The sequence below is a fragment of the Labrus mixtus genome, chromosome 7 (assembly GCF_963584025.1).
Source record: "Labrus mixtus chromosome 7, fLabMix1.1, whole genome shotgun sequence".
Lineage (NCBI taxonomy): Eukaryota > Metazoa > Chordata > Actinopteri > Labriformes > Labridae > Labrus > Labrus mixtus.
Genome location: NC_083618.1, coordinates 13,446,753 through 13,464,209, shown reverse-complemented (window position 1 = coordinate 13,464,209; position 17,457 = coordinate 13,446,753). Strand labels below are relative to the sequence as shown.

The following is a 17,457-nucleotide window of genomic DNA, read 5'->3' as shown; positions in this document are numbered from 1 at the left end:
GGTCAGATTGTTTGGTAAAGGAAAGAACATTTCCTCAACAAATCAATCAGTATTTCAAGCTCAGTATAAACGTACAGATATGATACAAGCAGTTATAATAGATTTCAATAAATGTCAAAGTGTCTTCTTACAAAGGACACTTCTAAGTAGTTATGATGGTTAAATATCTGCCTACTTTGAATACTTCAGAGCCTCCAAGTTAATGTCAAAGTAGAAATCTGAAAGAGGGAGTAATGGTCTGACTACACAACACAACCATTATGAGTATCTGAGTGTAAACTCTGTACCTAAACCGGGTTGTACCTATTTAAAGTGAAACTTTTCCATCATTATCACGTCACCCTTAGGTATTTTTGACACAAGCTACGAAGCAGCAGACACACCAATAATGTTCGAAACATCTGGAAAATTATTATTATTTTTTTTTTTTACAGCAAACAGTCATGGCATACATAAACATTTCTGCAGTGAGTATTCAGCAACAACCATTTGCAGAACCTGATAAAGACAATTAGAAAAAAAGTAATGCTCGATAAAGAACTCAGTATCTTCATAAATATTACATCTTTATCCACTTTGTCAGTGAAGAAATGTCGAAAGCAGCAGCTTTAGCAGAATGCTAATTTAAGGTTAAAGCTGCAAAGATTTAACAGTCTTAAAGTCTTAAGATAATGTGTTTCATATAAGAGTGAATGAACAGAACTCTCAGAGTGTGACTAATTCTATTGAATCATTACTTCAGCAAAGCCCACGGCTTTCGTTTATTTTATTCTCTCTAGTCAAAGTTTTATTTTTGACCCTTGTTTCTTCTGAATTGGCACAACGTCTTAAAAACGTTAAGTCAGAGAGAGGCCAAATTTTTAAGTATAAATCACAAAGATCGGCACAAAAGATTCATTTAAGGAAGGCTGGCAAAGCATTAAGGCCGTCCCTGTGAGCTCAGTTTTTTTTTTGAAGACTTTTTATTTACCAACTCCTCATTAAGTGTGACAGCAAAGGACAGGTGACCTACTCGTCCAGAGACAACACTTTAAACTTGAGAAGATGCCCAAGCAAGTTTCCTTTCGTGGTTAAACATGCTGTTAGTTTTTAAACAAGGATGGCCAGGATGTCATCCATTTGAAATGCACAACATCCAATATCCAAATATGTTGGAATAGGAACAATGTCTCCAACTACAACATGTTCTTTTGATTTGAGTTGTCCTCAATAAATAAATATCTGTGGATTTAAAACGATCTACCAGACACGGCACTTCTGCTCGGGGTTCATAGTACTCCCCTTTTGGCACTGAAAAGCTTCTGAGAACGCTTCAAAATTCTGGAGAGATCCAAGCACCCTAAAAAAAAGGGGGAAAAAAGTGGGGATAAAAGTTTAAGTATGTTGTAAATGCTTAGCACTTCTAAGTACAAGTGTAGCTTCATAGTAATTTGATTAGCATAAGGAGCTGTAGTGAGTTGAGAACTTGGTGTTAGGCTTTAATCTATAGTGTGGTAAATCTGTTAATTCAAAGAGGCAAAGTGCCAGCAGTGGATTTTGCATTTTTATTGAGTCTTGTATTTTAAACCTGATAAGATTTTTTTTTCAGCTCTGTTTTTGGTCTGCACCAACTGCTGAGGTAAATACCCGTCTCTCTCTCTCTTAACTCTATTCTCTTTGAAGTTGCTAGCCAATGGCTACCAGTCAGGTAGTGTTCGTAGTGGGCTAAATGCAGCAAAAATAGCCTGCTGTACAAAACGGTTATTATTTCATAATATAAAATTAGCCTGTATAAGTATATATATTTATTACAATGCAGTGTCTCTATAACTGTATACTACATGTTTGGATTGAAATGCAGCCTTTATTTCTTGAGATCACATGCAATATTTAGCCATTGTTGTAATATATAATATTTGTGGGGCGCTGGATAGTTTAGCGGTTACAGAGGCTATAGTCCTCATCGCAGCGGCGGGTTCTAGTCTGACATCAGCCCTTTGTTTAATGTCGTTCCCACTCCCTCCTCCCGAAGTTTCCTGTCTCTCTTCAGCTGTTCTGTCCAATAAAGCCAAAAATAGGCCAAAGAAACATAAAAACATAATAATATCAAAATAGTTAAACCCTGAAGTCAACTTAAGAAAATAAAATCAAAATAAATTAATAACAACAATGGTCATTCTTGACTTCTACACTAATTGAATTCATACAACTCCCTTATAGAATAAGTTTTGGTTCTGAGGTATATGTGAGTATGCTTCAGCTCTTTACCTGTATTCTAAAGGACTGTGTGAGTCAGTCTTGATTGACTGGCTGGCATACTCAGGCCGATAAGCACCACACCACACCTAGAAAAGAGATTCATGAGTAGAGTGTGATCAAGTTTTAAAAAGAATTCACCAAACAAAAATGAACATTTAACCAGAAACAAAATGTGTGTTATAGCACAAATATACCCTCTGTTTATGCTCTATTATTACACAGCACATTTCTTTAAACATTTCATATCATTATTAGCTTTTATCTGTGCACGTCTGATTCAAGCTGGAAGACAATCACTAACTGACAACCACAAAAGTCACCACCTTAGTGAGAAGAGTTACAGACTTGTGAAATCAGAGGTTAGACCTGTAATATTGTGGCTTCCCGTTTTCTGCTTATTCTGTAAATTCCCTGGCAGCGAATTGCTCTTTTCTTTGGCAGCTCATCTTATCCCCTTTGTGTGTTGCTGAACACTGATTTGTTCTGGGATTGGCTCAGTACCTAACCCCCCGACCCTTTCACTTTGTCCCAGTGTTTACTTCCCAACATCAACTGAAGAATGCACCTCCTGGGATTTTGCCCTTGACCGCTGATGGAGAAACCGCTGTCTGCCCCCTGTCTGCTAAAATAGGACATTTGGAAATCAAATTTTCCCCCTGTTTGTTGTACTTACTTGGGCAAAGTTAAGAAAGAAAAGTTGCTTGTGGTCCATGTCGAGACCAGGCAGACAAGGCTCTTCCCCCTGCATCTCTACCCACTTTAGATACGCCTGTAAACACACATACACATTTAAACACGGATTTCACATGAGCAAAAAGTTTGTACAAAAATTTGGAAAAGAAAATAACGGCTGCAAAAAAGAAACACGTTGTTTTGTATTTTGGCAGCTAAAACCCAACCTTGTATGCTTGACGGACCCCTCCATTGTCTGCAATGTTCTCCCCTAAAGTGCTGATACCGCTGACCTGCATTTACCCCAACAAACATAAACACACACACACACACACACTCGCATGAGAATAACTCATTTTAGTGGCCACTTAATACATGGTTTATATTGTCAAGGATAATAGTAAATAGAAAACAAACATGTCACTTCAGTTTGCTTACATTCTGTCCACCTGCTAACTTCCAGTTGAAGTTGCCGTATTGTTGCACCATGCACTGTGACTGCTCTTTAAAATGCTCTGCAGAATAATTACTCCACCAGTTTAGCATATTACCGTCCTTGTCAAAATTCCGCCCTGCAGGGAAACACAGTGTATTAAGAGATGTGGTCTGTTTACTGAACATGATGCATGTAACCTATCACAGCTGTTAAAGATAGAGTCATTAGCTCCTTAAAAATAAAATATAGACTTCTATTAAAGTAATGCTGCTTAATCATCACTTATTGGCCTCCATACATGTGTGGTGGTGACTGTCTGCAGAGAGCCTGTCCTCTGCCTGTATTTTGATATTTTGGTTTGTTTTGGTCGTTTCTGGGTGGGGAGTGGATGTGTCCCTCTCAGCCAATGACAGCAAGCAGGTGAGTTAAAGAGTGGATACAGTTCAGCGAATGGACGCCATTAAAGCTGGACAATATTGCGGACACAGACGTAGCAGCAAAGAAGAGAAAATATAATCATAGTGAGGTGAAATGCCAAGTGGATACAGCTCGTTGAAAAAACGTGGTTGAACCTTGAGTTTGCTTTCACCCGTGGACTTGGAGTAGGCCTGCTGTCTGTTGGACAAGTAGGGGCAAAACACTGGTGGTTAGCTTGTGCTGGCTTGCTTGATTATTGATTTTTCCATTCCAATAGATGAAATATTGTAATGTAGCTTGCCGTGTAGGTGCAAGCAGTAAACATACATGCTAACCCTGCAGAGGGAGTTCACTTCTGGTGGTGATAAGCCAGGTAGAAGGGGCCAAATTTGAATGTTGTGTTTACAAGCTGCAACAAACATTGTTACTGACTCTACCTTCCATTTATTATAAAATGACAGAAGCTGATCAACTGAATTGATCAGTCCAGACTTCACAACATTTTCATGATGAATCACTCATGTCTCACCATTATCATCAAATCCATGTGTGATCTCATGGCCGATGACCATTCCTATCCCACCAAAGTTGAGGGCCTGATGCTGTTGTTTACTAAAGAAAGGTGGCTGCAGGATTCCTGCTGGAAACACTGAGGGCGGACAAAAACAACAGCAGTGAAAACACCAAAAGTGCTGACGGGACTAAACAGGTTCACAATAAAGAAGGACTGTGGTTCTATATAAAAAAAAAAATCTCTGATTTTTAATACAAGCTACTGACGACCTCATTGATTCTCATAAAGGTCTTACCAATCTGGTTTCTGTTGGGGGAGTAGAATGCATTCACTACAGCAGCACCAATGATCCACCTGAGGAGTGGTCGGCAAAGGGTTTAAAAAAAAGATACAACAGAGAACATATTTCCAAACCAAGGCCGCCATTTTTCAATTAAATCTTCAACAACAACTAAAACAAGAAAATAAATACATCAAGTCCATGTTATTTTATCTCTCATGCAGCGATTTGTCTGAGCCCAAACTACTTACCAATCTTAGAAACAGTCAGACACATTATGTAATTACATTTTGAATAATGGAATGCCGTTTTGTCGACCTTGATTGTGTTTGACATCATACACTTAAAATATGATCACGGCCTGACTGTGTTGTACTAACAGCTTCAAATGACAGGTGTATCAAAAGCTTACAGGTCAGGGTCAACCGGCTCTCTGAGCTTCTTCAGGCTCTTCTGTGCTTCTGACCTGAGGTTCTCCAGGATGTTCTCGAAATAATGTTCGTCACTATAATTAAGCTGGAAGGACAAACAGGTCAAATCAGTGAAAAGTGAATCCATCCGTTATTAACACTTGGCCCGGAAATAGAAGTCACTTACATGAGCGTATTCTTTGTCGAGCTTCTGGTTGCTTTCCTGCAGAATGTGATCTGGATAGCCAATGTGCTCCTTGATTGCCATGGCCTACAAGAGCGACAGCATAATAAGTATAACACACTATGATCACGTTAAGATTTCTCCATAGTTACAGAAATCAACTTTTTTTTTTTTAATTTCTAGAGAGGATACACTCTTAGTCTCTTATCTTGGCTGTGTTTTTTTTTTTTACCTTCTCTCTTGCCTTCTCTTTGGAGGGAGTATCCATCCAGTTTAACTCCTCAAGTGTTTCCACATACGCCTGCTGGATCTTTCTGATAAGGTCACTGACCTGTTGACAGTGCAACCACACTCTACCATGATTATGGGGCCTCAGCTAATACATGATACATGCTGTTTCTAAAATAAATATTTATGGCTGATCATGAGTCCTGTATGTTGCATAAAGCACAGAATGAAAAAAAATAGTTTGGAATAATTATAAATACCATGTTGCTGTTTCATTGCTCTTGTCTTTATTATGGATGCTATGTAATATTTGTCATATTGCAACAGTGCATTTAATTTAACATGTCACTTGTTTTTTTTCTTGATTAACTATCACACAATGCAGTTTGGAGTCTAAAAAGTGTAACTTGTCTTAAAAGGTATTTTAATGAGAACAATGTACATCATTTTATTTCTTGATAACAATGCAAAATGTGAAAGTTACAGTTTGAATTCCTCGTTGGACATGAACCCAAATCATTACAGTAAAAGTATCTGCTTGCTTTAAAAAGAAACTATGTTTTTGGTATGTTTGTAGGATTCACTTTGATGACCGACAAGAGCTGCATCGGTCAAAAGACTGATAACAAGACTGACTACAAATCCAGAAAGGATGCAAGTTAAAAGACACACCCAAAAGTCACTCCTGTTGTGATGACTGAATATGCATTTTCTTTAAAGCATTTTCAAGACTCTTTGCAGTAACTTTTTTGCATTTGCAGCAGTTAGTTTGCTCCGTTGGCAGCCACAGTACCAAAAAGGACTCACCATTTGTTTGCCCTCTCCTGCAAAGGTCTCTCGCACATATAGCGCTCCAACAGCGTTCTCCATGCTGCTCTGAACATAACGGACACATTCCCTCCACCAAGCATCCTCCACAGTGGTCCCATAGAGAGTCTGATAACACACAGACACAGAAAGAAGCACATTGTTATTTCAGTTTCTGACAGTCTTGTGTTAATGTGTGCCGTTCTGTTGTGTCATGCTCATCCCACCTTCCTGTAACGCGCTCTGGCATCTTTGAAACGACGGCTCAGGCTATTAACTCTGTCGAAGATGAGCTGCCAGGTGAGGTAGTTCTGCATAGTTCTGTAAAGATTAATGATTTTTTTGTTAGATTTTTTAGTTGTACATATTCTGTTATAATAAGATTTTCATTTGCTACATTTTGCTTAGAACTCTTGGAGTGACCTGACACTGTGTTTGGAGAGAACGTCATTCATCTTCTCAAGGTAGGGAGAGCTGTAAACCACCACCTCCTCCTCCGGCTGCACCGCAATGGACACACTTGAAAGCACTCCTTGAATAAATCGTGTCCAGTTAAAACCCTGGAAAAGGGAAGAGAGAAGATGGGAACAGCAATGATCTCAAAGTCTGTTGGTTGTACTTTATGAATAGAAGTATAGACAATAAACCAAACCAAAATGGAGAAAGAGTTTCAGCAACATTTCTTTAAATATTTGTTTATTTCACATTCGCCAGCTAATCAGAGACTAGTCGTTTCCATGGCTTACAACCCTAACACGTAGACTGCACAAAATTGCCTTGTTCAAAGGCACCTGAACTGTTTGTTACTAAGTGAAAATATATTTATTCCTTTATTTAGTTATCCTACTCTGATTTCAAAGATACAGTGTCTTAGTAAAAAGCTAATGTAACACATGAGAAAGAAGTGAAATTACACTTACATTAAAGCTATAAGTGCTCTGCAGCTCTCCCAGCGTCATCTTATTGTAGAGGACGGTGACATCTTGGCGCTCCTCTGCCGGTGATGTGGCCTGCACAGCAACAGAAAGGGAAAGTTTTTCTACTAACTGATACTTTTTTAATCTACATTAACATTTTGCTCTTCTTTCATCATAAAAGTCTCCTTTGGCATGCTCTTGACAGGCACAAAAAATGAAAGGTTAAAAGTTTGGCTGATCCCCAACATTCAAATGAAATATGAACTGATTCTCTCATTTAATGGGAGCAGAGAGGAGGTGCTGTTTTTCATCTTGTCATCATTCATTTTCTTTATCGCTCTTTACACAGTTTTATTTCCTGTTGTGGCTGGCACTCACATTGGCGATGTCTGTCTCCAGCTCCAGCACTTGCATCATTTCCTCCCACACACGGTCGTCTTCCTGAGTCAAGTTCTTGTCCTCTCGGGTTATCTTTGCGATGGAAACCATGAAATGAAGGTAGGCCTCTCGAACCTGTGATGCAATCACAAGCTGTCAAACTTGTTTCCACATCAAATTTAAGGTTATGTCAGGACAGCTGTGGTGAACGAAGTTACGGTTGTCAACACAATGAAAATAACATAAGTTACTCAAAACCAAAGTTTATTTTTCAAAATTGAAACTAATCTGGACTATTTCTTTAGAAGTCGTTTTGGTGCAGCTTTTACTGTGAATCAAAGCTTGTGTGTAGCTCTTTAATGCGGTTCACACAACAAACATAATCTCTTTCACCTTCATTGTACAGAGGCAAACACAGATATGTCAAATAAAACCAAAGTCCTTTACATTTTAAGATACCTTAAGAATGAAGTCAAAGATGTATTGTTGTTTTGGAGTTTTTTGAGTGTCATATTGGTAAACCGATTATGTAAGACCTTACCTTCTTGTAATTTCCATCATTGAAGTAATAATCTCTTGATGGCATTCCGAGTCCTGGCTGGTCAATCTTAACATAATATAAAAGGAGATCTTTAAGCTATTTGTTGTATGCATATATTTTTCTAATATTAACACATTTTGACATCAACATTAAAGCAGAATTATAACCCCCCCCCCCCCCCCACTAGCAAATAGGCATGGGGCAAAATGTTGTGGTATATGTCTAAAATATTCATATAGCCTGTATAAATATATACAGTATAATATATATTACCTCCCCGCATCACTACATCATGAATCCTTATGACATAAATGACAGTAACAAGAACGGACGTTAATTAGATATCATGATGTATCATTATAATGTATCAAACATCATAGAATCGCTGTATCTTAATATCATTGTTATCATTGTCCATGTAACGTGTGTTGTGAGTAACCCTGTGATTTCTAAACCTACTAACAATTATTGTCTTTGTAGCCAAAGTCTGATATATCTTGTTCTTTTACTCAAGAAACCTCCACTCAAGTTACCCTGAACATTACTATGCACACGAATACTTCAGTTGATATGAAGTCAAACCAATGTACACCTTCATAGGAAGTCCCAAGGATAACAACTTTGAATGAATCCCTGCTTAGAAATACACACTGTTGCTTTTTGTCTTTTCTTGGGATTTGCCTTTTATGATAAAAATTTAAAAGGAAAGCAAAGGGCTGTTACTGGTTATCTGTGCACCAATAGTCATCAATCTTACATAAATGATATGACGCCGGGAGTCACGATCGTCCGTCCACACGTACATGTCCAGCAGAACCTTCTTGTAGAAACGGCCGGTGAGAGTCGCCAGTGTGTCCTCCAGGCTCCATGCTTCCTCTGCAACATGAGGAAGAAAGTGGCACTTCATTTATACACAGTTTAGCTGTGAAGAGCTTTTCAACGTGGCAGCCAGAGAAAAAAAAAGCAGGTCCCCTCTTTTCCCATTCTGCTAATTTTAATGGTCTCTCTGTGTAAATCTGTGTGTGCAGCTATGTGTGGTCAATTCTGTTAGAGCCACCATCCATGGTTACATTTAATTGAAGTGGCAGAAGCCAGGAGCTTTGGGAAGAGCAGAGTAGACTATTTAAAGCCTCCTCCTTCTCAGTCCTGAGTGAGGCCCTGCTCCTCTGCCCACTCATCACGCTCCCAAACTCCACACCTGACTGCTCAGCTGAAGAGCCTCAGCGGCCTCTTGATCCCGCCAACAAAGCTGGTACTCAGCATTTCCCTGACTACAAATATAGCCCACACGAGCTTTGTGTGAGCACATGTATTTGAGTGGGAATGTTTTTTTTTTGTGTGGATGTATTGCATGTGCACACTGTACAGAAAAAAAAAACTGTAAACATTCATCAGAGTGTGGTTCAGGGATATTCATCTACCTGTGGTGGTGTTCCAGTCATCTGACGCCACGGGCCAGTCCCCGATACTGTTGATGAGCTTGAGGAGGGGCTGCGAGTCACGCTGCTCTATGAGGCCTGAAAATACCACAACACTGTAGTCTGTCTGTAATTTTACTAGTGTGTGATTGTCAATGGCTATTTTTAAGCCTTGATGAAGCAGTGGAAGAAAAAACTGTCGAGCAGAGTATCTGCAGGTTTCAAAACTCGAAAATACTTGAAAAGTCTTATAAAGATGAACAAAAGCCTTAAATATTTGCCCTGACTAACAGTTTTTATCAACAACCTTGCCTTTTTTCAGAAGTGAACATCCTTTTTGACACTGCATGAAGATGATCCTTACTTTCATTCATGCAGGAGCTGTACAGGATTTTGGCCTTCTTTATGGCGTCTCTGTCCTGTTGACTCTCTGTCTCAAGAACACCTGCAACAACAAACAAAAACACACACACACACACACACACACACACACACACACACACACACACACACACACACACACACACACACACAGATATTTCCTCTCTGAATAAAACCCACGCACAGCCCCGAACTCTACCATACACCGACCAATGAACATTGAGCTGACCTTTGAGGACAATCTCCAGTTTGTCCCTCAGAATGTCAAAGACGCTGTGACGGGAGCTCGTCTCTGGGATGACATGTCGTTCCAGCCAACCCCCGCAGGCGTACTGGTAGAAGTTATCACAGGGCTCTGCAGACTGGTCCATGTTCTGCAGGAGTCGAGCAGCTTCAAGGTTTCAGGAGGAAAAAAAAAGGGGGGGGGGGGGGGGGGGGGGAGAAAAGGGACATCAAATGTGTTTTGTATGGATCTGGGGTTAACTTTGTTTAGAATATCACAGAGCAAGAGAGCAGAAAGAAATAGTTCCTCTAACCTGCAGTGACGCAGTCTGCAGTCGTGCACACTTCGCTTGGACTCGAGCGAAAAAACTGGCCTGGAGAAATCAATATCAACATTTACAAGAAAGCCTTTTGGACAAATGACACTCAGACTTATATAAAGTCAGATAGGTTGAAATATAGATGACATCCAAAAAAAAGCCTTGATCCACGGCACAGTCTCTATGAGTGTGTTAGAGAGGGACAAGTCTGTGTCAGCAGTGACTCTGTAGACTTTTGTGTGACTCCGCTGATGAGGCAGTAAAGGGAATTACAGTATTACAGGGTGACTATCAGAAGTGCAACCTCAAATATGACACATGCCAACCCACTCATCCCACAGTTTATTCTGCGCTCAGTTTATAGGCTTAACGCGACCAAAGCTCACCTTCACTTGTTGAGCTCTGTGACACACTCGTCCTGGTGGCTTGTTCTGAAATGGATGAAAGATACAGAGGGGAAAATGTAATTTAAGAGTAAGAGGTTTTATTGACCAGAAGTCCACATAAGATTCTTACTTTCTTAAACAAACTTAAAAAAAAAAAAAAAAAAAAAGAGTCTTGAGTTTCACATAATGGTAAGGCCTCTGTGTGGGTGAAGAAAACTCCTTAAAAATCTGGTGAGTAACATAAACCTTTTTAAAAAAAGTCTATTTGATTACATTTATGCATCAATTTTAAATAACTCTGAGAGCGTCTCTAGGGTCAGGATCTTTTCCTGTGTCCACTCAGCTTGCAGTCACACAAAAAGAAGAGCAGAGAGGCACTTGTCATTGCTGCTACCAGCTGTAATATGTAGATCTTTCCTCAGTGAGCCTAGCAGAGACATTACCTTTCACCACTGACGTGTAGAGGACCACTAGCCCGGCCAAGGCACAGCTGACCAACAGCAGCAGCACAGACAGCCCGATCTCTGCAACAGTCCAACGACGCTTCCCAGGTTTACTCGATTTCTCCATGATATCCATTTGGCTTTCGGATTTGCCCATATTCCTCCTGTCTGCCGGCTCTGTGGGAAAGACTACGTGTGAGTGTGGGATGGTCCAGGCAGAGAGCTACCAGTGTGCGTATTTATTTGTGTGTGTGTGTGTGTGTGTGTGTGTGTGTGTGTGTGTGTGTGTGTGTGGGCTGTGCAGTGATCCATCGGTAAACTGTTCCAGCTGACCTGCAGTGAGTGAGCTTCAACTGCTGAACACCTACAGCAGCTTCACTGACAGAAGTTGTGAAACTGTGTGTCTAGTGGTATTGAAACAGTTTGTCCCTCAGCATGATATACTTTTCTACATTGCGTTATGTTTGTGCAACATTACGTCACATTAGTAATGGTTACTATGCAGTCACTATATCATATTGATATGTATGTTTCAACAACCAGGGCAAGGTTGAAGGTGTAAATGGTGTATACATTTATTTATATTCTTACAATCATTTTGATTTTATTTTCATTATTATCGGTCCTTTTTGTATTTCAGGGATCAATAAATTCCTTTTTTTTATCTTATCTTATCCTTGGTCCAAACAAATGGTACAACCATAATTCTAAAGGGTCCTATATGATGACTTAAAGAGGAGAAATACAAAATAATGTTTATATCATACAAAAGATGTTGCCTTTTTTTCTGATTTTACACTCATTTTTCACATTTCATATGCTGTTAAGGATAATATCAGCTCGTTGTCTTTCCTAAAGCCCCTAAAACAAACAATCAGCGGCGCCGGCGGCTAGTGGTTAGAACGTGCGCCCCATGTGTAGAGGCTTATCCCTTGAGAGCAGGAGGACTGGGTTCGAATCCAAACTGTGGCTCCATGTTGTTCCTCACTCTCTCTCTTTCACTGGTCTGACTCTATCCATTTTCCTGTCTCTAGAATAAAGGCATAAAAAAGTCCAAAAATAAATCTTTTTAAAAAAAAAAGAACGATCAGAGAAGGATAAAACATCTTCCCATTTACAGGCTTTGATTGAATCAGACAAAAGGTCTTATCAAAGTAGAAGGAAACTCTTGTGCTTCAGCTTTGTGGAGGTCGGTGCTCTCAGAGAAGGACCTTAGACGTTCAAAATATAATTCATTGGACTGAAATGCAAAGCACTTGCACCAAAATAAATTCTCCTTAAGTTAAGTCCACTGAAAAGGTCTTATCACTTCTTTTTAACAGGCCATGCTAATGAGGCTGGAAACCATGGACATAGAGCACTGATGTTCGGGCCTTTATCTGACTGAAGGAATATTATTTGGTTCATTTTTTGAAGGTAATTTGTTAGCTGTCTTTATAAAACAGCATTGCATTATTTATGTATTTATTGAAGTTACCAATGTATGTGGTTTTAACATTCTCCAGCAGTGCTAAAACACAACTGTGTATTTCTTGTAGTTCTTTGGCTTTGAGTGAGTTCAGCAAACAACCTCTCAGTAATGTTTTGTTTGGTCCATATGGTCCAGCCCTAACACCATCTGATGCCCAAGTTGTTAAAATGATTAATTGACAATAGTAACGATGATTCTCGAGGGCTCGGCCCACCTGTTTTAATTACCTCAAAATATTCAACAGGTTTTATTCAGTTTACGAGTTCATTTATGACGTTATTTATCATTCAGCTCCATCTGGTCTAAATAAATTCTTGGACTGAGGGATTATTAAATGTGACATTTATTCTGGGAACAATTTGTGGAGCAGTAAAATGACCATTAAATTTACCTTCACTGACCATTGTTGGTTGAAAAATCTGCCCACCCCACCACCCCTTACACACACACATGCACACACCAGGCCTCTAGCTCCACTTCCAGAGAGCTTATTTCTATGCACAATAATTATGTATGTGTGAACATAATATTGCAAATGAGCATTTGTGCAGGGGACAAAATGACAATCAGCCTTTGCTTTCAGCAAGCATTGCTTTGCATCTGCTCATTGTGCAGCACCTGTTTCTCCATAACCAGCCCCATTGCCCTATCATTAGGTCTGACAGGGGCCCCGCTGTAAATCAGAGGCTCACACTGCTGTGCCCCATTAGCCCTGCCTGATGAATACTCATGGGCACATATCTGGCTCTACAGTGATGAAAAGTAGGCAGGGGCTTGTTAGACCTTCACATCCTCGGCATCAGACCCACACAGAAAGTGCCTTTGATGCCCAAACCCTCTGAAACTGCATTCAAGAAAGGCCTCACTTTATGGAAAACTGTGCAATAATGTGCATTCTGCTGTGTCAGTTGAGTACAAGATTAGTTGTCAAAGAGGAAGAGTTATTTACATCTTTAACTGTCCATGGATTGCTGTGCTGTATTTCTGGCTTGTGGGTTCTCCGAAAAGAGAGAAGGCAGCATTTAGCAGTTTCAGTTCAATTTGTTGGCAAGTTTTTCCTATTGCATATTTTTTATACATATTTTTATAGAACAAAATTAAAACCCATGCAGATAATCTCCATGGCTTTTTAAAAATGTAAATACAGCAGAAATTAATTCAATAGAAATCTTATCTGATAATTTTAAGACTGGGTAATTTAAAAATAAAATGTAGATAAATGATGTGTACTACCCCCTAACAGTTTCATCACATGTCAGCAAACCATTCATTTTTTATCATATTTGTTTAGATACATTTAAATCAATATAAAGAACAAAAACAAAGCTGATATCCTTTAGAATCAGAGTATGGAGCATGTCTATGCTGATGAAAGTTAATACTCATTATGATGGCTGTTCATACTTTTCAGAAATCAATGGAAGTCTTATAATAGAAATAAATTACTTTGTATGTGTTCTTTTTTAGCCTTATTTGAAACATGCTATAAAAACAAGGTTTAATGTTATTATGCATAAATATCAAACGAAAAGTAAAAAGACATCATAATTGATGTGTACGATCATCAAAGCTTCAAACTGATCTAGTTGGATTGGATGTCAGAATATTCTCCTTCAAAACAGCTTTAGAATGTCATTAAAGAATCATTTTCCAAATATGTTCTCACCATCTCATGTTTCAGCAGAACAAATAAGTAAATTATGCATATTTGATGCATGGTTTTTTAAGTTTTTTAAGTGTTGACAACCTAACTGGTCAGTGTGTCAAACATAAAAATATTTTTTTCTGAAAGTGAGACTAATCTTTACGAAATGTTTCGAGCTCTCCTTCTTTTAAGCACATTAGGATTACATGTGGCAGGGTTCAGTGAGTGGTACTGTTCGCCTGTAAACTTAAGGAACAAGGATTAGACACATGCAGGTCAGACTTACAACAATCTGCACACTTCTATTGACAGCAGAATTCAATATCCAGGAGTAGAAATGTCCAAACAGCTCCAAATCTTTGCAAAAAATATTCATGAAGCACTTTTATAAATCTGTCCTGGGCCTCCTGACAACATGTGTGACACCTAAAGGCTGCAGTTTCAAATTCACTCTGGTACCTAACAGCAAACAAGAATCTCTTCTAAAAGAAGTCCACAGGCTTACCTTCTTCCTTGGTGTGTGGATGTGGTAGAAGTCCCTGAGGAGTTTCCAACCCCCCCCCCCACAGCGTGCTAATATCTCACACACCCCTGCTGAGCATCCACTCAGAGCTGGTGTGAGGAGAAATGAGTCTGTGTGCTGCGGGCTGATGGAGACGTTTATCCAGCTCTGTGTGCTGCTCAGGGTATGAGTGAGGCAGCAGGGAGAGAGAGAGAGAGGGAGAGAGAGAGATTGAGGGAGGGGAAGTAGATGGGAGGTGTTAGTGCTGGTTTGTTTTTGATTACAGCACTATGATAAGAGAAAATGTTGGGGATGCTAGTGTCACAAGGCGGTGATTTGGGTTCTGATAAATGTCTGAAGGGGTCAAAAGGATGTTACACAGAACATCCATTTTTATTTTTCCTCATAAGTCTAAACAGTAGAAAATCCTGGAAAGCTTGCAGAGATAAATGACAAACCTGTTTCCAGTTTGTAAACCTCCTTAGGCTGTTTTATTTTTCATCTTCCCTGCACCAACAAAAAGGATGTATGGCCAATTATTGCTGTTGTCTTCGCTCATTGCTACTATGACCTGGAGGACACACCTTCAGGGAGATCTCCTTTGGCCGCCGTGTGCTCGCCTGGTGGGGATCTGAACCCTGGCCTGATGTCAGATGGAAATGGCATGGCGCCCAGGCTCATTATCAGCCTTATTAACCACACTAATTAGCTGATAATAAAGAGGAGGTGGGGGCCACGTTGTGTCTGGCTGATGCTTGCAGACGCTCAGTTGCTCAGGTGTTGTTTGCTGCCCAGAGACAAGTTGAGATTAAACAAAATTTCAGCAAATTCAAATGACAAATAAAACATGCATTTAAGATAAACTAACCCCTGTGTGGCATCAGTTAAACTTACTGAAGGGGGAATGTTGCAGAAATGTTTCTGAGTGAAGAAGCCTGCAGTCAACAGCAAGACTGACAGAGTGCAACACAGTGGGGGATTGAGGTCTGCAACTGAGTTAATCATTTATTCATAGAATTTATTTAGCAGAGAGGATGGTTCTTCTCGTTTACAGTCACTGTGGTAAGCATTTTGCATAAAGTGCAATGTCATTTATTTCCATCATATCTTGGATATTGTATTCTATGACCAGGTTACAGATATTAAAACGTAAGTTATACTTCTTTAAGATTCATAATAGGAGCAAATACACCAAAGGGTGCCCGGCCCACATGGGCTTACCAGACACTGACAAACAAGAGCCGACCCAGTGGCAGAATTGACAGGCGTAAAAAACTGGTTCATAGAAACAATCTTCTTCCTGACGCTCTTGTTTGCTTTTGTAGATCATACAGAGGCATCAGGTAAACACTGTGTTTTATAATCAGCAAAAAAAACCTACGATGTAATAAATACTACGCTGCAGAAACATCCCTCGTTTTACATTTTCCACAGCAAGGATTCTCATTGAGTTATTCTAAGACTGTTAAAAGAAAGCACAATGACATGTATTGTTCTAAAACACAACTTACAGGAAAAAAACAGCACAGTTAAAGAGGTATCTCTCTGTCCACAGGGGCCGCCAAAATCAACACAAGCTTAAAGTTCCTCACAGGAACTTAAACCTAAAACCTACATTTGAAATTTTATTTTACCTATAAAAAGGAGTAAATTTGATATGGATATTATATTTTCTGTTTAAAAAAAAGTCCAGCAATAAATCTAATCCCCATGCCAAAGCATTAGCATCACTGGATGAAATGTAAGGCAAGGCAAGTTTATTTATATAGCACATTTCAACAACAAGGCAATTCAAAGTGCTTCACACAAGACATCAAAAGCATCATGACAGAGGAAAGAAAAGAAACATTAAAATAGAAAATTAAAAAATCATTGAAATTATTAAATCTGAACATATGTTCAAATAAAAATAATTCAAATGAAATTAATTGAAATAAATAAAGTAAAAATATAAAAAGAGTTAAAAGTTACAGTGCAGAGTTAAAATTTAAAATCTTATTACATTTTTTTAATGAAAGGCAGCTGTAAACAGGTGTGTCTTCAACCTCGATTTAAAAGAGCTGAGAGTTTCAGAAGTTTTCTGGGAATTTGTTCCAGATATAAGGAGCATAGAAATTGAACGCTGCTTCTCTGTGTTTGGTTCTGAGTCTGGGGACAGAGAGCAGACCTGTCCCAGACGACCTGAGCGTATTTTTTTTATATGTATTTTGGCCCTAAACCATTAAGCGCTTTATAAACCAGCAGCAGGATTTTAAAGTCTATTCTCTGACAGACTGGGATCCAGCGTAAAGACCTCAGAACTGGACTGATGTGATCCATTTTTTTGGTTTTGGTGAGGACTCTAGCAGCAGCGTTCTGGATCAGCTGCAGTTGTCTGACTGATTTTTTAGGCAGACCTGTAAAGACACTGTTGCAGTAATCAAGATGACTGAAGATAAAAGCATGGACAAGTTTTTCCAGGTCCTGCTGGGACATAAGTCCTCTAATTCTTGATATGTTCTTCAGGTGATAGTAGGCTGATTTTGTAATTGTCTTTATGTGGCTTTTAAAATTGAGGTCTGAGTCCATCACTACGCCCAGATTTCTTGCCTGGTGTGTGGTTTTAAGTCTTACTGACTGAAGCTGATTGCTGACTCTTAGTCGCTCC

At 39.3% G+C, this 17,457-nt stretch overlaps 1 protein-coding gene across 2 annotated transcripts; it reads right to left on the bottom strand.

The window, feature by feature from the left end:
• Positions 1–231: 231 nt before the first annotated feature.
• Positions 232–15,000, bottom strand: mmel1 (membrane metallo-endopeptidase-like 1). 2 transcript variants are annotated; one of them, XM_061043113.1, is made up of 25 exons: positions 14,814–15,000; positions 11,960–12,222; positions 11,193–11,369; positions 10,750–10,794; positions 10,358–10,417; positions 10,051–10,212; positions 9,805–9,885; positions 9,444–9,539; positions 8,780–8,898; positions 8,023–8,088; positions 7,482–7,616; positions 7,107–7,196; positions 6,610–6,746; positions 6,414–6,507; positions 6,187–6,315; positions 5,384–5,482; positions 5,155–5,238; positions 4,970–5,073; positions 4,573–4,631; positions 4,293–4,412; positions 3,349–3,482; positions 3,138–3,203; positions 2,912–3,007; positions 2,248–2,324; positions 232–1,339 (listed from the first exon to the last, which is right to left on the bottom strand). In XM_061043113.1, exons 3-25 carry the CDS (start codon positions 11,347–11,349, stop codon positions 1,240–1,242), a joined length of 2,310 nt encoding a protein of 769 aa, XP_060899096.1. In that variant the 5' UTR covers positions 11,350–11,369; positions 11,960–12,222; positions 14,814–15,000; the 3' UTR covers positions 232–1,239. The 2 variants fall into 2 exon arrangements, with proteins under 2 accessions (XP_060899096.1, XP_060899095.1); XM_061043112.1 differs by lacking the exon at positions 11,960–12,222.
• Positions 15,001–17,457: the final 2,457 nt, after the last annotated feature.

Coding starts and splice junctions, on each gene's coding strand:
- mmel1 (XM_061043113.1), bottom strand. CDS start 11,349: ATGGGCAAATCCGAAAGCCAAATGGATATCATGGAGAAATCGAGTAAA. Junction 7,617..8,022: donor ATGATGGAAATTACAAGAAG/GTAAGGTCTTAC, acceptor ATTGCATCACAG/GTTCGAGAGGCCTACCTTCA. Junction 6,508..6,609: donor CTCTCCAAACACAGTGTCAG/GTCACTCCAAGA, acceptor TAATCTTTACAG/AACTATGCAGAACTACCTCA.